Source organism: Xiphophorus hellerii, chromosome 8 (assembly GCF_003331165.1).
Source record: "Xiphophorus hellerii strain 12219 chromosome 8, Xiphophorus_hellerii-4.1, whole genome shotgun sequence".
Classification (NCBI taxonomy): Eukaryota; Metazoa; Chordata; class Actinopteri; order Cyprinodontiformes; family Poeciliidae; genus Xiphophorus; species Xiphophorus hellerii.
The window spans coordinates 1,610,326-1,634,061 of record NC_045679.1 but is presented as its reverse complement, the minus strand read 5'-3'; the positions used below and the strand labels follow the sequence as shown (position 1 = coordinate 1,634,061).

The window sequence follows — 23,736 nt, the reverse complement described above, 5'->3', positions numbered from 1 at the left end:
CTCAACTATGATTAGCTGTTAGCTTGATTGTAATTAGGTGTTAGCTTACCTCTGAGTTGCTCTTTCTAAGACTTGGATTAACCGTTAGCTTGTCTCTAATAAATTGCTAGCTTGTCTCTGAATAGCTGCTATCTACACTTAGCTTAACTGTGATTAGCTGTTAGCTTACTTGTAAGTAGTAGTTAGCTTGTCTCTGAGTTTGACTTTAATTTTAAAAATTCGTTGAATAAATTAATTGTGCTTTCTGTCCTGTTTGGTAACTAGAATCAGCTGAAATGATTTTTGATGACGTGTCTTGAGATGATATTTGTTTTTATTGACAAACTGAGTTGAATTGAGTTACTTTTATATTATTTGTACCATAGGTAGTCAATCAATCAACCAAACCAAGACTATCATTACACTTCAAAAATGTTGGCTAGTGTTTCATTTATTAAAAAAAGCAACTATAAACATCTGGGTTTGTTTTGGCTGTTTTTACAATTTTCAGGAAGTTTGTTCCAGGTTTGAGGAAAATGCTCCATGTTTGGTTCTGGTTCTGGTCATGCAAAGCGAATCAGAACCAGATATGGAATGAACAATGTGATGTTAAAACATTGTGGCAAACAATTGTGGAAAAGTACTATCTATTTCACACAACCCCACCGTTAAAAACAAAAAAATTAACTGTCCCTTTAAATCACCATGGAAACAGAGAAGCGCCTCTTTCGCTAAAGAGCTTGGAAATCCGAGGTTACGTGGAGACCTTGAAGGCATCTTGAGCGTCGGTCCCCCACCCCTGAAGCGAACGGGGCCACATCCAGCAGAGCCGCAGTTCTCTCGGAGCTTTTCATCCCGCACGGTCCTCCGCCTGAGCCCGGTTCCACTGCGCGGATCCTCCCGTCCATCCGAACCGGGGGAGCGATGCGACGTCCCGGAGGAGAGAGCAGCGGAGACCAAGCGGCCGGGCAGCAGCGCACACCTGTGAGGAGCATCTGACTTAGTTTCCACTAAAGAAAGGTGAGCGGCAGAGAGAAATCAGGGGGTTTCTGGCTGTGTGTGTGTTTGGGTTCTGCTCGGCGACGCGTTTCGGTCGTGCCCAGCCCAGCATCAGTGACTGGCAGGCGGGATGAGTCATAGCCTGAGCGGCGCTGCTGCTGCTGCTGCTGCTGGAGGAGCGGATCTCTCCGCAGCCTTCAGGGCTTCATTATCAGCTGCTGCTTCACATGCAAAGCGCAGCCAGCGGCTCAGCGCCGCGCGGTCCGCACAGTTTGCATGAAGTGTGGGAGGCAGAGATCCACAGATCACAGATGGAACAGAAATGTTGTCTAGTTTGTGTTGCGCATCTAACTTTGAATCTACATTTAATTAAACTTTTTCAAATGTAGATACATATAAATACTTTAGGATGAGAAGAAGATGAGCCAGGGAGTTCTGTTTGTTCCTGTAGCTGTAAATAAGCATAATAAAGGAAAGTTAAGTGGAAGGAAAAAGTCTGTTCTCGGTATGCTTTAGATCTAACAGGCTTCAGGAAATAGAATAGAATATAGTTTATTGATCTCAAAAGGGAAAATTGATTGTTTGTTGACAAAGTGTTAAATGTTAGTAAAGACAAACATACAATATAAAATTTATATATAAAAACTGCAGGTGCATCTTAATACTTTCAGAACCAGGAAATGCAATTTTTAAAGAAGCAGTTTGTTCTGTTAGCTGCATCTAAGCTTTGAATGGAAAGTTAAGTGGAAGGAAAAAGTGTTTACTGTGCTGTATCTGTGTGAAGTAATGCTGGTCCACGTTGCTCTGCGATGTTTTAGGTTCATATTGATGTGTCATTATTAACAAGCTGCAGCAGATCCACAGCTCAGATATTTGAGTCGTTTTCATTCATGTTGGGAATCTAAAAGAATTAATAAACAACAAAATGATTCCTGGATGTTTTAAATCAAACAGCAGGCAAATAAAAATAAATTAGAATGTCACCGGACACTTAATTAGTTCAGTAAAGAAGCAAACTGTTCAGAAAACTTTCTCTAAGCTTTTAATGGAAAGTTGAGTGGAAGGCAAAAGTGCAGCTGTGTGAGACAGTTTTGCTCCTTGTTTTTCTGTATATTTTAGGTCTAAATTATTTGTTGTTACCAGATTTCAGCAGATCTCAGGATCCAGGTTGGAGATCTAAAACACGCAGAATTCAGATTTAAGAAAATAACTCCTGGTGGTCGTAAATGGAACTGCAGGTGCATCTAAATCAGTCAGAATATCATTGAATAGTTAATTAATTCAGTAATTCAATGCAAATGTCATGAAAAGGTTTTGGTTGATTCTTTTTTATTATTATTTTTGTCCCAGAAGTCGACGCCACTTTCTCACATCAAACTTTCGAAACTCGTTGGTGTTTTTTCTCCAGCTGTCCTGTCGTGACCTTTAACCTTTCAACCCGCAGAGCCGACATGCTGAGGCTCTCTGTGATAATCTGGAGCTGTGAGCGTCCGAGGCGTTTTGCAGACCTTTAGCTCTGTTTCTGATCAGGCAGTTGCCGTGGCGACGCGTTTAAAAACCAGAGGCTCCAGTCCCGTCGGAGGTTTTTATCGCGGGACGCGTCGGGCGTTTGGCTCTGATGATCCTCGGTGACCTTTAGGCTGGAGGACGTGACCTTTCCCTCAGTGTGACTCCGCCTCCTGCGGAGTATTGACCAGGAGCAGCGGGGCGTGTTAAGACGGAGGAGATTTCCACTCCGCAGAGCCTCACCGGGTTTCCTGCAGCGAGGATCTGGCAGCAGAGACACGATTTGGTTAAAGAGAAACTTATTGGCAGAGGAAACGAGTCTGCATCCAACGAAAACAAAAACACTTCCTGATCTAATCATTTCAACTAATCTAATTAATTTAAATCAGTAAAAACTGGAATGTTGACAAACTTGATGAGAATTTATTGGGATTTGTTCAATAAATGTCTCAGAAATGGAAAGATCTGAAAAGTGCGGCATGCTTTTGCTGCTCTAGTTCAGTCAGATGGGATGGAGAACATCTGTGAACATTCATTTTCAATTCATACCACAGATGACTTTGACTAGGCCATTTTAACCTGTGATTCTGCTTTTCACCAACGCTCTCCTTGGTTTTCACATTTCAGAGGGCGGCCATCTTGTTTGATATGCATATTTTACAGCTTCTATTTAGGTCAACTCTACTACTAAATATAAGGATAAATATAAATATAAATATCATGATTAAAGGAGATAATAATTTCCTTTAATCATGAGAGTCATAAAATTACTAGAATAAAGTAGTAATTTTATAACTCCTACAACAAAAATTACAAAAAAGTCCAGTTTTAGAGATAGATTTTTATACTTCATAGAAATACTTCATCTTTTAACGTACGTGCATCAAATAAGTCATCAAAAACATGCGGCGCCACCATAATCCAACCATTTCCTGTTGGTCTTCTTTGTCGTTTCCACCAGTAGTAACATCCTGTCGTTGGTCATGTGACTCGTTTGATGCATTTCCATTGCATTGTTGCAAAATGTACCAATCCAAATAAAACTAGGATGAGCTGAAAAACCTCCTCATGTTAGAGCAAAAGGTTTTTATTGAAAAACAATCGTTTCTCTAAATCGAGATGTTTATTTTAATTGAATTGAATGAATTTGTGTAATTTTACAGTGAATAGAAACAGCTGGTGAGGCTCTGGTTTCCTCTCAGACTCGACGTTTTGTTCTGCTCCCTGTTGGTTGTTTGGATCCAGGTTGAGGTTGTGACACGTTGAGGTTAAAATCTGTTTCTTTATCACGTTCAGCTGGGAGGAAACAAGGAAACCTAAAAAGCTTTGACTTATTTCCAGCAGAGCCATTTGGAGCCAGTGTCTGGTAACGGATGCAGTTTGGGAATATCAGGCAAATGAAAAGGTTTCATCTGTGAAGAGAAGGAGCTGATAATCCTGGTTGTTCTGTCAGACGAAGCTCTGAAAGCTTTAAAAGATCAATGGATTCGGACAGTAAATCGGTTTAGCATCACATTCTCTCGGCGCTGCAGCCACTTTTATTCCTGCTCATAAACAGCAGGATTACAGCCAGTTATGATGGACGGCTTCGCTCTGATGACGTTTATTAACCGCAGGAGAATCCTGTGATGTCCAAGCATCAAATTAATCTGTATACCAGAGAATATTTGATGTTATTATATCTATCTTGAATCTGTATCAATATTTCCCATATATAAAATAAAACCCTCCAGTCTAGAAGTGGAAATAACATAATAGGATCAGTCAGGAGACATTACAGAATAATTGGAAAATTCCAAAAATAATGAAATAAAAACTAATTGTGTGTTAATGGTTATGTTTTTTTTATTCTTCGGAGCCAAACTTGAAGTTGAACGATAAATTTGATGAAGTGCTCAGTGGATTTAGTGGAGCAGATAATTGAATGTTTCAGAAAAATCTTTCACATGCGGATAAAAGGATCTAACCTGGCACAGATGGTCCAAGGGGAAAAAAAAAAACCTTTAGCCACTGAAAAATTCAAGATGGCCGCCGTGGTCATCATGTTTGAAATAGAATCACCAATTAAATGAATGTGTTTGGTATCAAATAATTAATTTAAATCATAGAAATTATAAATATTTTCTTGCTGTTGTTTCCTTTATCTGGTAGACATTTTTCAAAATGGCCGCCATTGTTGTAATGGGGAATAAATGTTTGCGCTAAAATCTCACAGCTAACCACAAAGTTTGGTCAAATAACCACTAATTTGCAAAACAAGAATATTAGCTATGCTAATGCTAATCTGCTAAACACATGAAAATGACCAGAAGCTAACGCTAAACCACAAAACACATTAAAAAATTTGCTTGGTCTAATAATAAACACAGAAAACTCACAGGAAGCCAACAGTAAACTGCTAAACACATCGAAAAAATAACAGAAGCTAATGCTAAACCGCTAAGACACTTAAAAGAATTAGCAGAAGCTAATGCTAAACTGCTACGACACTTAAAAGAATTAGCAGAAGCTAATGCTAAACTGCTACGACACTTAAAAGAATTAGCAGAAGCTAATGCTAAACTGTAAAATCAGTTTAGCATTAGCTAAACTAACTTTAAACACACAAAAATTACTGGAAGCTAAAACTAAAATGCTAAACGCATAAAAGAATTTGCGGAAGTTAACAAAAAACAGCAAAGCACATTGTAAAATTAGCAGAAGCTAACGCTAAAGCTCTAAACATTTTTTAAAAATTTGCTAAGCTAACGTTAACCATTAAGTCTCTCAGTCTGTGTCGTAAATCTTCATCTACTTCCAGTTGACTAATTGTGTGAGGCTCGCAGATATGAATATCAATATTCTGTAAAATATGATTTAGTGCAATAACTATTTGCTGTTTCTAAATGTAGCTGGTTCTTAAAGCTGGAGAGGAAAATGGTGTGATGGTTGGAGAAACCTGTCCTGGTTTTACTGCACCTGATTTATCGTCGGGTTTCGCTCAAATGGCAAATGTCAAGCCAACAACGACTCTCTCCATCACTGCAGGAAACTGTGTTCAGCTTCCACTGAAATGGAAAACAATCTTCACATGTCGGGTCATTTGTGTCTGTGCAATAAATGGAGGCAGCAGAAATAAATTGCAGCTCATCAATAATTGAATGCAACAGGCAGCCGGGCTGTGAGGTCCTCAGTGACGTCACACAGGGGAAAATGCTTGTGAGCCGAACGGCAGAACATTGTAGAGAAGCTCAGTTCTGTCTGGATTCCTGGAAACCAAACGGATGATCAATCATGTGACCGTCCAGGTGGTCTGGAGGAAGTAAACAGGACTGAAGTTATCAACGAGGCCAAGAGCTGCAACTTCCAACAACATCAAACAAATGAAGAAGTTTTTCTGCCAGATTCTGGAAGACGATCCAGAAGATTTGGTTTGTTTTCCCACCTGATCGTCTGGTAGATTCAGAAACAAAAACTGAAACATTTGTTCCAATTTAAGCTGCTGCAGTTCTTTATCAAACCAACAACACCTCTGAGCAAGTGGCCTGTTTTTAAATCTGTGTGCCCAGTTAATGATTAATCGATTGATAAATTAATTGATTAATTATTTCACCTCTAATCCAAACTGGTTCTGGAATGGCCTTCCCAGTTCTCTGACTTCAATCTTACTGAACATTTGTGGCCTGTCTTGAAAATCCAGGTCCATTTAGATCAAAGTACCATTTTTAAAGAAATATCCATCCAGAACGGCTCCAGAATCCGGACTGTTTACACTTAAAAACCTGAATTCTTCCTACTTTCTTTTTTATTTTTGAACCAGAAACCATTGCAGAGTTTTCCTTTTCCTGCTGAGTCCCAGAAATCCTCTGGCTTCTCATCAAAACAGCTTAGATTTCAAAATAAAGTAACTTCCTTTAAATTTGTAGAGGTGGTTTCCATGTTGGATGGAGTTTCTGTTTCCACAGAGAATCAAAGTATAAATTTCTGCTACATGATCCTCATTAGCTGTGAACCGTCGCTGATTTCTCACGTGATACGAAGCTCATAAAACCTCACTTCCTCACTTCCTCACTTCCTTCCTTCCTTCCTTCCAGCGGTGGCCATAGCAACCAGGCTAACTTCTTGTTTCTGCATTTCATTCCCTGAAAAAAAATATCAGTTTCACTTTGAATTGGCCAGAAAATATCAGTAGAATAAATTTTGATTATTTTGATCATTTCAGGTTGAAAACATTCCTCAGTGTCAGACATTCGTTGCTCCATCGTTTGAGTTTTTTTATCGCTTGCAGTCAATAATCTCTTCCAGATGTTGAATCTGACGGCGTTCGCTGTGCAACAAACCTTTTCTCCACTTGTATCCACCGTCTGCTGGCGTTTGGTCTAACGAGGGTGAGAGAGACGGACACCATGTTGAGGGAGGAGAGACCAGTTGCCTGGTGACGAGGCAGGAGGAGACGAAGGTGAAGGAAGGAGAAAAACGAGGAGGAGGAGGAGGAGGAAGAGGAGGAGGAGGTGAAGAGTTGTTTTCCGATAGCAAAGAGTTTCTGATCACGATCTGTTGATTTTAGCCAGTCAGGTTCTCTTCATTTTCATATTCAGTTGTTTTTTTACAGGTTTTTATTTTTATCTGCACTGATTTGTTTATTTTAACAACATCCAGTTATTTTTATAATAATTAAACATTTAGAAAAACAAAAAACTTCTTCAGATGATCAACATCTGCAAATTTATCACAATGTCAGTAACAATATTGCAAAAAAAAATAAAACAGTCAGAACTGCAATAAATGTTTAATTTATTTGATGCCATGTAAAATATTTTATGAAGACATTAAAGTGAAGAATAAAACTATAAATATAATTACGTTCAGCTTTCTCATTAAAAACAGATTGACATTAAATGTTACATTTAATTTTATTCTAGTTTCTGACTGACCTGTTTAGTTTTATAGTTGTTTATTTTCAGCTCATATTGTTATTGATTATTATCGTCCAACCTTTACGTTTCTCTTGCTTTTACATTTTCACATTTTCACATTTTTATTAATCTTATTTGAAGCTGCTCTGATTACAACCAATTTTTAATATCAAAAATAAATCCGTTTTACTCCAGTTACATAAAACATTCAGTGTTAATCACCTTTAATTAATAGATTAATTAAAGAGTTTAAATGAATCTTTATGTATTTTTAACCTTCTAATGAAGCTGTGAGTCTTTCTCATGTCTTTACACAGAGTTGTTTCATCTTTATTTTTACTTTTTTATCATTTATTTCCATTTCTCCTCTGTAATCTGGTATTTTGTTGGTCTGAAACTCGTCAGTTTCTGGGGATTTTCATGCACCAGTTGTGCTGAAAGTGAAGATTTGGTCTGTAAGCAAACACAAAGCAGAGCAGCGGCGCTCCGGGGACGTTAGCAAACCTTCAGCACTCAGACTCAAATCATAGGGAATATTAAGACCTGTTTGCTTTCTGAATGTATTTTTAATAATTAATAGTTAAAAATGTGGATGAGAATTACAGCAAGTCTGGTTCAGATTTCAACTGTTGAATGAAGAAAACAAAGTTTATTGATTATTTAGAAACAACTGTGTTTCATTTATTATTATAATAATAAACGATAACGATCATAATCAGGTTACATTCATTTCAGTTTATTTAGAACCAATTAACAAAAACATCAAGATTTTAGTTTCTATCAAGACTTCCTGTTCACTACAGCAGTCTGCACTCTTTCGCTAATGCGCTAACAGCTAAGCTAAATTTTTTGTTTAGCGTTTTTGAAACTTTGAAATCGCTCAGCGCACAAAACTTCCTCAGTGCTGATCCACTTGGCTGTTTTGTAAACTTTCATTTGAATAAAGTTCGACATCTGTGTTGAAGTTAGTGCGCTAACAGCTAAGCTAATTTTTTGTTTAGCACTTTTGCTAACTTTACTGTTGTGGTAAAACAGTTTTTACTCTTTCAGTTTTTCTGCATCATCTCCAGTTTTACTTCAACTCGTTTCTTCTTTCTGGTTTATGTTTGTCTTTAATCTGTCGTCTGCCTCCATCTCCTCCTCCTCCTCCTGCTCCCTGTGGCCTTCCCGTTACTTCTTCTCATTTATCTTCTCCTTGCTCCGCCGTTCATCATGTTTCCCCTCCTCGGTTGAGCTCTTCTCCTCCTCCTCCTCCTTTTGGGACTCGTGACTCGAGCTGATATTCAGCTGACAGGACTTTATTAGAAGTCAGACACAGGCACCTCTTTCTCTCTGTCAATAAATACCATTAGCAGGAACCTGGTGAAATAAAATCTGCTCCCAAACAACCAAACAATGTGACTTTCTGTAAAACAATAAAGCAGATTAAGATGATCGGATCAGAAAGCGGCGTGTCTTTATCCGCTCTTCGCTCTCGCTGTTAAATGCTGGCATCTCACACACACACACACACACACACACACACACACACATGTTACCAGCTCTCTGCTTGAGGTTGAAGGCTCATACATTTGTAAATCGCTGCTGTCGGCAGCCTGCTCTTCCTCTCCTCTTACTTCGCACCTAAATTTCTTCCTAAGCGTTTCTTCCCTCAGTAAAAAGCAGCTTGTTCTCATTTTGCACTGATGACTTGAAGCTAAATCAATTAGGAAACATGGAAATTAATCTGCATGAAGTAAATGCTGGAAAAAAGTCTCATATTTAAAGAGATAAGTGAGAGAGAGAGAGGTGTCCGCATCCTTAAAAAGTCTTAAATATATTGGGAAAAATAGAAAAAGAAATGCATTAAGAAGAGTCTTACATTTTGTTTTTGGCAGGATTATTTAATCCCGTATACTTTATGTAGTTTTCATTTTTCTCATGGAAATTTACTGTTGTGCAAAAGTTTGAGCTAACTAGCTAATTAGCCAGACAGGAAGGGTAAAATATCTAACTTTTTTACATCTATATGGCTGGACGATATTATTCTTAGCCATTGGGATTTTTTTTTTGTACATTTCTGTCATGATACAAGTCTTAAAAAGTCTTAAATTAATTGGTGAAACCTGCAGAAACTATGTAGCTATATAGTTATCTATAACATATACAGAATATGTTTCTTTTCTGTAAGGTGCTGCTTGTACGCCCTAATTTCTGGGCAACAGCATCAAAACCCATAACTATTTATGAGCAATCTGCGTCTTGCCTGCAGTCATTTTATATTTTTTACCAACAAATGTTTTAATTTAACCATTTCTCTTTAAGTTTTGTGTAATTTCTCGACAGAAAATCATCTGTTTCCATGGAAATGTAGCAAGGATGTGCTATTCCAGGAAAAAATATTTTCTTTTTGAATAAAACCTTTTCACCGGCATGATTATGTTTCAATTTATTTTTGTTGGCTCTAAATATTTCAGCTCCAAAGCAGTAAAAGAGTAAAATTGAACCAGACCTTCATTATGTGACAGAAGAAGCTTTTACTTACTGGAAACTGTTTCTCTGCTTTCCCATCTTGGCGTGTCTGTTGGCGTGTTTGTACGGGGGACTAAACATGGCAAAACTAAGCAGACTTGGTGGAACATCAAGTCCTTTCAGGTCTTGGAAGAATTAATGTTCCACTTCTGAAAAGTGAATCAGTTCATATTTCCTGTGACATCAGAGGCTTTTATTTTTATTCACATAGTTAATTATTAACTTACCTTCTTGGGATGAAAGTGAATAAATCAGAAAGAAGGTCATGGCATCAGTTTTACTTTTTGTTTCATACAGGCGGCATGCCAAGGCTGCTGGCTCTTCACAGCGTAGACGAAGAGTTGGCGTAGTGTCACATGAGGTTAACATAATTAATGTGTCACCAGTGAATTATTGAGCAGCAGTTGTGAAATTTTAAATGTTTTAAAAACATTTTAAATTTCAAGAGGCGGATATGCAACAGTGTGTCGGAGGTGTTAGCATAATGCTAGCTATTCAAATACTCAAGAACACAAAAATTTCATCTTCTGATGTTTTTTATGGTGTGGCTTCTTCTGTTTCTTCAGTTTGTGCGTTGCTTCCCCCTTGTGGTAGTAACTGTCCTCTACAGTTCAAAATAACAACAAAATTGAGTTAGTTTAATTTTCAGGCTAAAATAATGAAATTCCTTCCTGTTTACGTCTTTGTTTGCCATCCTGCTAACTCGTGGCTTCGCCTTGGCTAACAAGGAACGGGTTGTTGACGCTGCCAACAATGTGAACACTGACTGGTGCATTCCTGAACGTCTCGTGTCTCTAAGCGAGAGGCTGTGAGTCTCAGACTTTCTCTTATAAATGTGGATGTTTAAATGGCGACAGCAAAAAAAACGCCAGAGTCGGTTGGTTGTTCGACAATTTAATAGATTTTTTGAAAATGGTGTCTTCAATACCCAACCGATGCAAACTTAACCACAGTAGAATATTTTTACCTTTTATTAAAACTAACTGAATTAGACGATCAAAGAGCCGCAGTGGAATAAAACTGAACTTTGATTATTCTAACTGGTTTGAATGTGTAGCAGCTGTAAATAGGAGGCAACATTCCTGCCGTAATTGAAGCTGCATGACCGACTGATTGTTGAGCTCATAAAAACTGACCTTCACTTCCACACATCCTCGTCTTGGTCGTTTTCAGACAAGGAAGATTTAAATCCTCACAAACTATCCCATCTGTTTGGCTATTCTGTGTTGAGCTACAGATTTAATTGTTTTTGTTAAAAGTAAAAATCCTCCCAGCTCCAGATTTATTCATAAACTTTTCTCTGAGCTGCAGAGTGATGTAACAGCAGAAACTTTCCTTTTTGTTCGCAGTCTGTTTTCTTTCTGCTTTGCATGATCCACAGCGATCTGATCTTAATCCTCCAGCCGATGCAAAGCGCTTCCAATGGAAACAGAGATAAACCGAATTTAGTTCAAGTCTTAGTTTGCAAAATGCTTTAGTGTAAAAAACAATTAGATTCACTTCAGCTGCAGCGTCTGAAACGAGGTCCTGGGATTGTGACAACTGGATTTCAGGTCTCATCTGAAATCTGAGTTTTCATCTGTTAATAAAAAAACAAAGATTTCTGAGAAACTTTGTTCTTTAATTCTGATTTATGGCCTGATTATTTCTCATCATTAAATTAACTGTCTTTGCTGATAAACTGTTTAATTAGTTGGTGGTAAATTTGTTTAATTCTGGGAAGCTCGGCAGCTATCTGAGATGTTTTCCTCTTTGGAGAATGATGGACTTCAGTTGGTTTGGAGATGACCTTTAACCCTTCAGAGGTTGATGAGCAGCATCAGATCAGTGCTGCTGTTTCCCACCTGATAGTTTGGTGGATTTGGTTTGATTTGGACCAGAACTTCACCATCTGCTCCACCTCCAGCTGCTATGGTTCTGAGTCAAACCAACCTGTTCCCCTCCTGGCCTGTGGGGGCGCTGCACCAACCTGTTCCCCTCCTGGCCTGTGGGGGCGCTGCACCAACCTGTTCCCTTCCTGGCCTGTGGGGGCGCTGCACCAAGAACCACTGAAGGAAACGACACAAAACCTCTGAAGACACTGAGAGCAACTTCCTTCTTCACCAGATGGAAACAAGATGGAGGCATCAGATTTTAGCATTTGGAGGCTAGCAACGCTAGCATGTTTGTTTTGGTTGTATTTACCCAGAATGCCCTGCGCTGTAGTCCACTTCCTGCTGTTGGAGCGGTCTCTGTTCTGTTTCATCACATTTGCATTCAAACTGCACCAGAGTTCACTTGGACCAAACCAGAGGTTTGTAGGCGGATTCGGTTCGATGTTTCGGTTCGAACCGGATTTTCTAGACAAACGGACTGGAGTTGGTTTAAATCGGCCTAAAATGAACTGATGGGAATGAACTAAAGCAGCAAATCTGCTTTTACTGAGGTTCTCACTCTGTTTCTTATTAACTATTGAAAGCTTTTGATCACCAGAACCAGAACCTTTTGTTCCTTTTGCGTTTAATACGTCTGGTTTGCTGAACGTCTGATGGGAAAGTTTGATTTGAATCCGATCCGGCAGCTGGATTTGCTCCGGCCTCAGGTTGTCGTATTTTGGGAAGTCGGCCTTCGATTTCCACCCGTCGGCTGATGATGATGATGATGATGATGATGATGATGATGATGATGATGTCAACACTCCCAGCAGTGACTGCGGCCCAGTGAACCCTGATAACGGCTGTGAGCCGCAGAGACACTTCCAATATGAAACCAGTTCATTCTCTGAGCTTCTCTCTGGTTCACTGGGAATTGTGGGAATTGCTGTCATTTTCTCGCAGCGCTGTCATGTTTCATGTCTCGGTCGCTGGTGATTGGTTTGACCCGGCTGGCCTTTTCACGGTCATCCAATCAGAGAGCGGGGATTGGAAATGTCTCAGGGTGAAAAGAAATAAATAAAAAGAGTTTATTGATCTGAAGGAAGTCGTCTTCATCAGCTGGTGATCGATATCCATCTGATCGATCTGGTGTGATCCTGTAAGAGACAATCATCCTGTTCAGACACTCGAGTCAGAATGAAATGTGTAAAACTTGATAAAAATGTAACAAAATATCAGCACTTTCTATTGTAGGGTGTCCAAAGTGTGGTTCAGGGGCCATTAGTGGCACCTGGAAATGAGATTTCTACCGTTTGTGGAAAACTTTAAGAACAACACAAATAATATTTCTTTAATTTGATAAAGGTGACAAGAGCCACCAAAAAATAAATAACTCTTGATCTATAATATCAAAAGTAAAAATTCTGAGTTTAAAGTAAAATTCTGTGAAAAATGTCAGAATTGTGAGAAAAGACAGAATTCTGAATTTTAAGTAAGAATTTTGAGAAAGACGCCACATTTCCAAAAAAATACAAATTCTGTGAAAAACATCAGATTTTTTTTCAGTGGCCCAAATTTTTTTCAGAATTATTTTATTTTATTTTATTTTTATTTTATTTTATGAAAGTCATCCCACAAACATCAAATATATATCAACACATCAAAGGTTTTAAAATAAAAATTTTATTGCTGGAAATGAACTAAAACCTGGTAGATAAAATGTTTCAGGATATTTACTGGGTTATGTTTGACTATTATTATAAAAATGAAATAAAATCAGACACATCTTTTTTCTTTTTTCTTCTCAGTTTTTCTTTTTTTCTTGTCTCTCAGTCCTCGGTTTAAAACCTTCTGCAGATAAAATGAACTCGCTGCTCATCAGATACGTTCAGTTCAACTTTGACTCACTTCCTGTTCTACTGCTCTGGTTTCCTGGACCAGCATGACCCCAGGCCCCCCGGCGCCGATAACAGAGCGTGTGTGTGTGTGTGTGTGTGTGTGTGCAGCCGTATCTTTCTCCATCGCAGCCTCACCCTCTCATTACTCTCAGAAACAGAGGAAACTCAGTTCTCAAAGTTTGGCTCCTTGGAGACGCAACGCAGGAAGCGTTTCTGCTCAGAGACGAACGCCGAGCTTCTAGATTCACACGCAAAGTCGTGACGGTGATGCACGGCGGTGGCAGCATCATGCTGTGTGGGGAGGATAAGGAAAGGGAACAATGGTTTAGATCAAAGCTGATTCATGGGTGGGAATGGCCTAGTCAAAGTCCAACCGTAAATCCACTTGAATGGATCAATGGATGACTTTTTTCCTTCCCTTTAACTTTCTCTGTGGCTTCCAGCTGAAACGTGACTGAAGGCTGAAAATAGTTCCGGGGTGTGAATAGTTCCGGGTGTGAATAGTTTTTCGTGGATCCCCGGCGGTCCGAGAGGCGGACCGGAAGTTAACCCATCCGTGACGCGCGGCGCCCCGCAGTCAGCTGCTGGGCGGAAGGCGTGGCTCCCCGCCCGGCTGCCTCCTCCAGCTCCCCGCCCGCTCCGCCGCTCCGCGTCCCAGCAGAGCGTCCGGTCTGTGGGTAAACGCTGGCTGACCGCCCGGTCGTCTCCCTCCGGATCTGACGGTGAAACCGGCCGAGGAACCGCGGACAGGTAGGAGCTCCGGTCAGCGGGACTTCTGGGAGTTTTCTGATTATGTGACTCATTAGGAATAAAAAAGCTTTGAGTTGATCTGGTTAGAGGAAAAACTCCTCCGATGAGTTTCTCTCTTCACTATCAGCCTGATTTTAAACGTTTTTTATTTTCAACAGTCTGAAACTTTCGATTAATTCTGATTTTATTCTAGAAAAAAAACTGTTTTAATTTTATTTTGTGGGATATGAAAACCTCAAGCTGAATTTTCTTTGTTTCTTCTTGTATGTATATTTATATTTCCAGCTGTAAGGAAATAAAAGCAGATTTAAGTTAATATGGTTCTGAATCAAGACAGTGAAATTCCACCTGAAAGTAGAAAGTTGTTTACAGTCCCACCGTTACTCTTTCCTTTGGCCAGGAGCAAAGTTTAGTTTATGGCTGCAGTAAAAATCTGACAAGTCATAAGTTTAGAAATGGCCAACAAAGCTTTTGTCTATAAAGAAGAAGAAGAAACACAGGAAGGTGAAAATGCTCAATTCCGATTATTTATTTATTTTTATTTTTCATAAGCTCAAATTCTTCTTTCCTGCTGCTAATTAAATGTCAGCAATATTACGGCTGTATGAACGATTTAGTATCCGAATGCACAGAAGACAGTGAACGTCCCACCGCAGCGCATTGTAGGCACAGGGGCGCCACCCTGGAGGGGGCGCCAAAATGCAGGTGCATTTTTTTGTGTGGGTCTGTATTATAAAATCTGTTTGTTACAATGTTTTGTTTAGATAGAAAAATGAAGTGAATTTCCGCAAAAACACAGAAATTTTGAGATTATTCTGAGAAATTTTCTAGGAAAAACTTTGAATTTGTTGATCTTCTGCTTTTGTTTGGATGTTTTGGTTCTCTCTGTTAGGGCTTCATGATATTAGTCATTTTTGTGATGATTATAAAAAAAAGGAATAAATTTCTGCGAAAAATCAGATGTTTTCTAGAAAAAAACTTGGAAATTTCTGATCTCCAAAAGTTGAAAATTTGCAGGAAAAAACTCAGAAATGTTAAAAATAATTTTAAAAACCTGAGAATTTTCTGCCCAACTTTACCGTTTTCTCCTCACATCGTTATGGAGGAGCTTTGGCCCACTCTTTTTTTCCACACTACATCATTTCAATAAGATTAATGTCTGGACTTTGACTAGGCCATCACAGCTGCTGCTTTGGTTTTGGTCATTCTGTGAAGAACCGGTTCAGGGCCAATCAGAACAGCTGTGGCTCTTTTCTACCAACCTGAACAGGAGCCGAGTTTACATACTTTAGATCAACGTCAGATTATTTTTATTCCCTTTGGTTTGTTATTTTGTTTGTATTTCCCTTTAATTCATGTAAAACCGTCTGAACTGCCTTGTGGCTGAAAATGTGCCATATAAATAAAATTACCGTTACATCATCACACCTCCACCACTTCGCCTGATATTCTGAAATTATTGCGATGATGAAAACAGCTGAGATCATTTCTTAAACTTTGAATATATTCAAACAATAATTTCTTCATATGAATTGAGTTTTTATTTCTCGTTCTTTCTGGAAAACGAGTCGGGAAGTTTGACGTGAATCTTAAAAGTTTAGTTGTGAATGAATGAATCCATCAGCGTTTCTTCCTCTGACCCGCCGGGTCCGATTCCAGTTCATTTTGTTTAACAGAACCGGTTTTGTCTGTAGAACCTTCTGGACTCAGGTGATGATGAACCTGATGATGTTCATCACCTGCTGGAGGATCTGGAGGTTTAATTAGGTTTTAATTTAACTTTATTTAGTTTGATTTTATTTCTTTAAACGGTTAAATCTGAGCTGGTGTAAAAAATCAATTTGTATTGATTGATTGGTTTGGTTGATTGATTTAGAAGTTTTTGTCATTTTGAACTGAACTGTTATTTTGAGGAAGTGAGAATCTCCCTTAAAGTTGCAGTTGTGATTTTTCAGGAGGGGTTCTGTTGAGAGTTTCTGAGCAGTCAGCGTCTTTTCCTGGTTTCTCAGTTTGATTTTAACTCCAGTGTGAAGCAGAAAGTCTCTCTGGTTCAGCCCAACGACGTTTTATAAACCTTTAAACCTGAAACATGGTTCCAGTCGATCGTTAGGACTTTCCTCGGTCGTTTGGTGGAGTTCTGGTTCTGTCCTACTCAAATCCTGGCCTCTGAGCTCTACATGTCTGCTTACCTAAATGGACAGAATGAATCTGTTTGTTTCCTTTACTCTCAGGATTCACAGGTTTCTCTGCTTCAGTTTAGGCTCATTTATCTTTTCAGTTGATATTCCTACCAGAGTTTAGATGAGGTCCAAACATCTGGGTTTGTTCTTCAGCCACAGGAAGTCCTAACGGTTGTTTAGTCATGGGAAAAACTAAGTACACCCTTCCAACATGATAAAAATTATTCTGACTTTAGAGCTATTTTTATCTTATTGGGAAAAGATTAATAAGTGAAAAAGCTTCATGTCACATTAAGGTCTTAAAATGTCTTAAATTCATTTTAAAATGCGAGTTAGCTTTAAATATGCTAATCACAGGTCTTAAATTTTCTTTCCTCAGTAAAAGTTCTCATTTTGGACTCATGACTTTTTGAAGTTTTTTATACAGTATTATTGTAACTTTCTCTTTTTAATAATATAAAACTTTCTCTTTATAATGAAAACATTTCTCATTTTGTGTCTTTTTTTAACCATTTTTAAATCTTGTTGTAATGTGAAAGTTTCCTGTTGCAACAAAATGCTGCTCCTGAATGAATTAATTTCAACATGAAATGCATAAATTAATGTAACTGCTGCTTTTCTGTTGCGGTTTTCATCTTTGCTCAATAAAAACCAACAGATGGAGAAACGATTCTCACTTGCAGCTTCTAATAATATTAAACCTATTACAGCTCGTTATTGCCTGAATTAAATCTGTTATGGAATCAGATCTAATTGACCTAAACGGGTTTAAAATGTGATTTAATGAAAGTTTTCCCTCTGGTTGTGAGTGAGAAAGTGAAATATTCAGGTCAAACCACTTTAAGGATCCTGGAGGCAGAAAAACGCAGAACAGGATGTTCTGTTTCTGTTGACCCGAGGCAAAATGGCCGCCGCACATCCAGTCAGCTGACCGGTCACATGACCTCTAACTCGATAAGCAATGAACCAGGAGGAGGGAACGAAGCAGAGAGAGTGTTTCTCACCGTTGTTGGGATTTTAACAGCAGAGTAAATTCTCCTGTTGTGGTAAAAAGTCCAGATTTGAACCAGTTTTATAGAAAATCGAGCCACAGATCCGCCATCCGTCTGTCCAGATCTGTTGGTCCAGGAGGGAAATGCTAGCATGTTTCCACTGGTTGGCGCACTTCTGCTAATGCGCTAATAGCGAAGCTAACTTTTCATTTAGTTCTTTTGCTAGCTTTGAAAACGTTTAGCGCACTTAGCTTCCCCTAAAAGTCCCAGATAAATTCCAATTTTAGTTTTAGAAATATTTATTGTATTTTTCAAATTATTCCAGTTTTTTTAGGAAATTTACAATTCATATTTGTTCTTCATGTTATTAATTTTACATTTTATTTTTCTATTTTCTTTTTGTTTTCCTCTGTTTTGATGCAGAACTTTACTTCTTTGCTTCCAGGTTTTATTGTTTTGATATTTTACCGTTTTCTCTGTATATTTGTGGATATTTTTATGGTTTGTAATCTTGTGAAGTATTTTTTGTTGCCTCTAAAGTTCAGTAAAGAAAAGCAGGAAATGTTGTTTTCTGAACCTGCTCAGCTGTTTTTCCCTCAAAGCAACATTTTCCAGCAGCGACTCGTTTTCCACCTGTAACCAGGTTAAAGGGACGCAGCTCAACGCTCAGCCGTGTTTCCACTGCAGGATGAATCTGTTCTGTGTTTGATCGGGTTTCATGTGTCTGGATGTGATGACGTTACGGTTCTGGTTCTGAACCGTGTCGGACCGGTTTGGTTTTCGTGTTTGGCTGAATGTCGGCCTGTTGGGTTCAGAGAAACCTTTAAATCCTGACGCTGCTTTGGAACCATAATAAATGAAACATTGACAAACGTATTGGTTGTGTCTGGTTTTGGTGAATTCGCTCATCAAACTGTAATGTTTACAGTTACTTTCTTTGTAACTTTGTAATTTTCTGTTTTGAACCGCCTGGCTGTGAAACGAGCTCTAAATAAAACTTCTGGTTTGTTTTCCGTCCCGTCTGCCAGGTTGACTTCCTGTTTGGTTGGTAAATAAAGACTCTGTTGTGTTGGACTGAACTAATCTCTGGAATATCTCAGATTATCTTCATCCTGAAGCCTGTTGGACTGAAGCAGGTTTTCTGTGTTTGTGTTTTGTGAAGGTTGATTGGTGAGGATGTTGGCAGCAGTGAATTATTCACCGTGAATCTTCCAGACTCTGAGGTGTTTCTGCCGTTTCCTCTGTGGAGACGCTGAACGCTTCAGGACAATCTGCTGCAAACCGTCTGGGCGTCCTGAGTAACTGAATAGTTAAAGGCCAGCCCTCATCAGCGTTAGCAGTTATTGATCTGCGGCTTCGGAGGACAGATTGTTAGCGACAGCAGCAGATGGAAAACAAATTAGTTCTGTGATCAGGTTAGGTTGAACCGGAGGACACATCCGTCAGACCTAAAGGTCCAGCTGACCTTTCAGAAAATATTCACTGTTGGGGAACGGATGTTCTTAACCTGCAGACCGAGAGGAAACTCGTGACTCCAGGTAGGAAGCTGGGATCTTTTATCCTAAATGCTCCTAAAGGTTTACATCTCTGTGGCATAAAGATCCTCACTGATCCCCAGTGGAAACCTGTGGAAACCAGTGGAAACCAGTGGAAACCAGTGGAAACCAGTGGAAACCAGTGAAAACCAGTGGAAACCAGTGGAAACCAGTGAAAACCAGAGGTCGGCATCGCTTACTGGAAACTGAGCTGCTCTAATGTCTGAAGCGCTAATCATAAACATTGTTTTGGCTATTGCTAAGGATCTACACCAGCACAGTATTTAGTGGAAGCTAATGCTAAACGCTAATCACAAACATTAGTTCCACTAAAGCTAAAGTGCTATAACAGCACAGTTTATGTAGCAGATGCTAATGCTAAGTCGCTAATCATAAGCATCAGTTCTGCTAACACTAATGTACTATAGTATTTAGCAGATGCTAATGCTAAGTCGCTAATCATAAGCATCAGTTAATTCTTTTGAAGTTTTGGTTTTTGACTGCTAAGTTTTTTTTAAGTAGTCATTTGTTTATATTCATGCTCTTATTTTGAAGTCTTTGTACACAGGAGTTCTGTTTCCTCTCAATGTTCTTTTATTTTTTTAAATAAGTTTTATTGAGTAGCAACAGGCAAACAAATGAGGAATAGAGCAAAACGTTCAACACTAACATCTTAAAGCCACTGGGGGTGTACTTACTATTCCTGCTCTGTTTTTGTTTAGGAAATAATGTCATTATGAAATCTGTGGCATATTATTTACATTTGAGTGAAGATTAGAATAATTTTAAAGCTGGTAAAGGTCCTGGTGTTTAAGATGCATTAATTTAAAAGAATAATTTCAGTTTTTTATTTTTAGTTGCAGAGTTTTCTGCAGGTTCCTGATTGAAACGTTCCAGGTTAAAGGTCAGGAGGCTAAATTTGTCCCAGAGTGACGACTTGAAGGCCTCATGGTCTGAACTGCAGGCAGAACGTCGCTCCCCCGTAATAAAGCCCCATATTTAACACGCTGCAGTCAGCTGATGAACCAGAATCCCATGATCCGTTTTCTAAATACACAACCAGAGAAATACGACCTCACCTCATACAGGATTACTTCATTTCTACAAATAAAACCTGCTTTGTTTTACAACACTGATGGAAAAATACGCTTTTCATTTCTCAAAGAAGCAAAAGTTACTAAAAAATGTACAGATCGTCTTTTTGTTGTGAAGGATCAAATTTAAACAGTTATAGTGATAATAAACCTGCTGCAGTAATCAATATATTAATTAATCACATGATAAATTAAAACAGGCTCAATAATTTCCATTTGCATGATTCATTTTTTTCTCTTTCTACCAAAAACTGGAAGTTTTCAGTTTTCAGCCTGGTGATCTGATCTCAACTGAAGGATCATTTTGTTTACAAAGACTTTATAATTAAATTTATTTGTATTTTTGTTTATTTATGTTTTATATTTAAAATGTCTTCCACTTCTAGAGTTAAATATTTGTTAGATTTTAAAGTTTATTGATATTTCAGAATGTATCTTTATATAACTGTAAATTGGTCTCAGAACAACAATACTATCGTTTATCGCGATAACAATTTATCGTCCAGAAACGTTTGTTTTTGCCTCTGAGGCAGCAGCCAGCGTCACACTGGGGTCGATTAAAACACTTTTTACAACCAGTGTTGTTTTTTAGAAAGTGGGCCGAGTACACGTCCAGGTGGAACACCTTCATGTGGACTTTGGTTATTTTAAAGCTGTAAAAACATTTATCAGGATCATTTCTGGTATAAAAACCTTTTTTATTGTAAGAGTTCCAGCTGCTGTCCTGAACCAGCAGGTTCTCCTTTCCTTCTGGACTCGGTCGGTGGTTCCCCACCAGCACCAGTTCTGGTCCGGACGGCCCAGCGACCCGCGGCTCCCGATGGGAGAGCGGTTTCGTTTCATTCAGTTCGTCCCGCAGCGCTGCAGCCGCCCGTCGTTTGATTCTGACGTGACTCTCATGTGACGATGTGTTGAATTCCCAGGTTGTGATTTTCTGCTAGAACCAGAAACGGAGGATAAATGATTCACTCCAGCGAATAAATGAGACGTTGAGCGTTTTCTATTCACTCTGGTGTCTAATTCCTCCTACAGACAGAATTTCTTCATTTTGTGTGTATTTGATGTTTGATTTCTCCTTCAAAGTGAATATTTAGCATTTTGTGTTCACTGTGTGATTTCTTCTATTCTGCAGAGAAAATGTTGCATTTTGCAGAAACTTATGTATAATTTCTTCTCCTGTAGATTTAAATTTTCCTTTTTGTTTTCACTCTTCTGTGATTTTTCATTCAGTCGATCCAGTTTCTCCGTCTTCAGGGTTCAGTTTTCCTCTTTGCTCCCTCCTGTGATTTCTCCCTCTGGCGGTTCTCGGGGTTTTGCTGACAGCCTGCTGCTCTCTCTCTCTCTCGCTCTCTCTCTCTCTCTCTCTCTCTCTCCCGCTCAGGTTTTTTCCGGTCTCCACTATGACTGATGGGGATTACGACTACCTGATCAAGCTGCTGGCGCTGGGCGACTCCGGCGTGGGGAAGACCACCTTCCTCTACCGCTACACCGACAACAAGTTCAACCCCAAGTTCATCACCACGGTGGGCATCGACTTCAGGGAAAAGAGAGTGGTGAGGCTCCAGCTCTTCCTCCGCTTTGCTTGTAACGCGCGCCCAGGCCGGGTTGCCATGGCGACTCGTGGCGGGGCCAGCTGAGGTCAGCTGAGTCGCAGCCGCCATGTTTCCGTTCCCACATGGAAATCAATCCAGATAAATGACCTGCAGAAGCAAAAGTTCACTAAGTATTTACAATCGATCAATCGATCGATTTGGTCTGATTCTCATCAATAATTTGCAGTTAAATGTTAATCCTAACGACGGATAGATTAGAACAAAATTAAGATTTTAATGTTTATTTTAAGGAAATAAGAAGAAACTTTACAGAAAGTAAACTGGTCTTATGTTTCTTTTTTATTCTATTTTTCTTTCTTTCTTTTTTCCTTTCTTATTTCTCTTTCTTTCTGTCTTTCTTCTCAGATTATTTGATTTAATCCCGACTCTAAATGTTTTTCCTCTTCAGGTTTACACGGCTTCAAACCCGAATGGAACGACGGCGGGAAAAACCTTCAAGGTTCACCTGCAGCTCTGGGACACGGCGGGACAGGAGAGGTGGGATGGAGGGATGAGGGAGGGATGAAGGATGAGGGATGAACAGTTACCTAGAGCTGTAAATAAATCTGGTTTTCCACCAGTAGGGGGCAGGTTTCTCAGGTTTCTGAGGTTTAGAAACTGAACTGAATGAAATCAGATCAGAATCAGATTTTATTTCTTTCTTCAGCTTCATGTTGATCTGCAACATTTTGACCTACATAAACTCTGAAAGTTTCCTGTGGAGGATCCAGTCTGGTTGATGTGATAATTAATCGATTATCCTGACAGTTAATCAATTTGTCTGACGATTAATATACTAATTGGATTTTTTTTTTTTAAAACTTTCTGAAGATCTGAAGAGAATCAGCCTTTTATACATCATTATAAATGTGCTAAAGATGCAAATAAAAAGTCTATTTTTAAATAAAATGACAGCGTTCCTTTAATGATCGATTAATCGTTTGCATTAAAAACTTTCTCAGCTCCTTTTTGTTCAACTTGACATCAATAAATTAGTTTATAGATTATTGATTGGATAGAAAAAGATGCTTAATATGAGATTTATTTCCATCATTAGAACCAGGTGAAGCTAAACCTGAAACCAGAGTTTATAGTTTGTAGTTGTGGGTAAAACAGATTTACAGAATAAGATGTTTTTATCTAAACTGTAAAATATTTATATTTTTCTCTATTTTTGGCTTCATTAATCCTCTGAATATGTTTTTACATTTTTTATAGTCTGTATACTCAGTTAGTGATTAATCAATCACTAAATTAGTTGATGATTCAAATAATTGTGATTAATCACAATTAATCGTCCCACCAAATTATTTCTATGATTTTTCTTTTCTTCAGCTGTTTTGTTGGTTTAGAAATGACCTTTGACCCTCCCAGGTTGCTGTAGCTAGCGCTGCTCCCTGCTCTCCTCCCACAGCTGCGGTTCTGCTGGTCGGTTCTGTGGGACCGAGGCGAGTTAATGCGGATAAATGACGTAACGAGCGGTGACTAATGCAGCAGTGAGTCATCACCAGGACCAGCCGGTTCTGGTCCAAACGCAGACAAACGACAGCCTGGAAGATTCTACATGTTTAACACACAAAATAAAAAATAAAGATTCAGCAAACTGAACTCAAACGTCACAGTTTAACCAGAAAAAAGGTTTAATAAAGAACAACGTCTGAAAAACCGGAACATTTCCTCTGAATCAATAAAATAAATTTATTCCATCTTTAAAGCTGCAGAAACTTTTAACATACATATTTTACATATTTTACATATTTTATATATTTACTGACAGTTTATAAAAACACAGATAAAATATTGATCTCCTCTGTCGTCACCCAGTTCTAGAAACAACCAATCAGAGCCAGGAGGCGGGTCTTAGCGCTGTCAATCACAAACCCACCTTTCTCTCTGCTACGTGCAGCTAGCATAGCATGCTGTGAATGCTAGTTAGCGTAGCCACCAATGAC

The 23,736-nt window shown here is 38.8% G+C and overlaps 1 protein-coding gene across 2 annotated transcripts in view; it reads left to right on the top strand.

Annotated features, from left to right (window-relative positions):
• Positions 1–711: 711 nt before the first annotated feature.
• rab27b (RAB27B, member RAS oncogene family) overlaps positions 712–23,736 on the top strand; it is a 29,245-nt gene continuing 6,220 nt past the window's right edge. The window contains exons 1-3 of one of the 2 annotated variants that reach the window (XM_032570505.1): positions 712–999; positions 21,574–21,745; positions 22,194–22,282. In XM_032570505.1, coding sequence (XP_032426396.1) covers positions 21,593–21,745; positions 22,194–22,282 — 242 coding nt within the window. In that variant the 5' untranslated portion in view covers positions 712–999; positions 21,574–21,592. Of the gene's footprint in view, positions 1,000–14,241; positions 14,392–21,573; positions 21,746–22,193; positions 22,283–23,736 lie in introns of those variants that run through there. The other variant, XM_032570506.1, reaches the window with a different exon arrangement.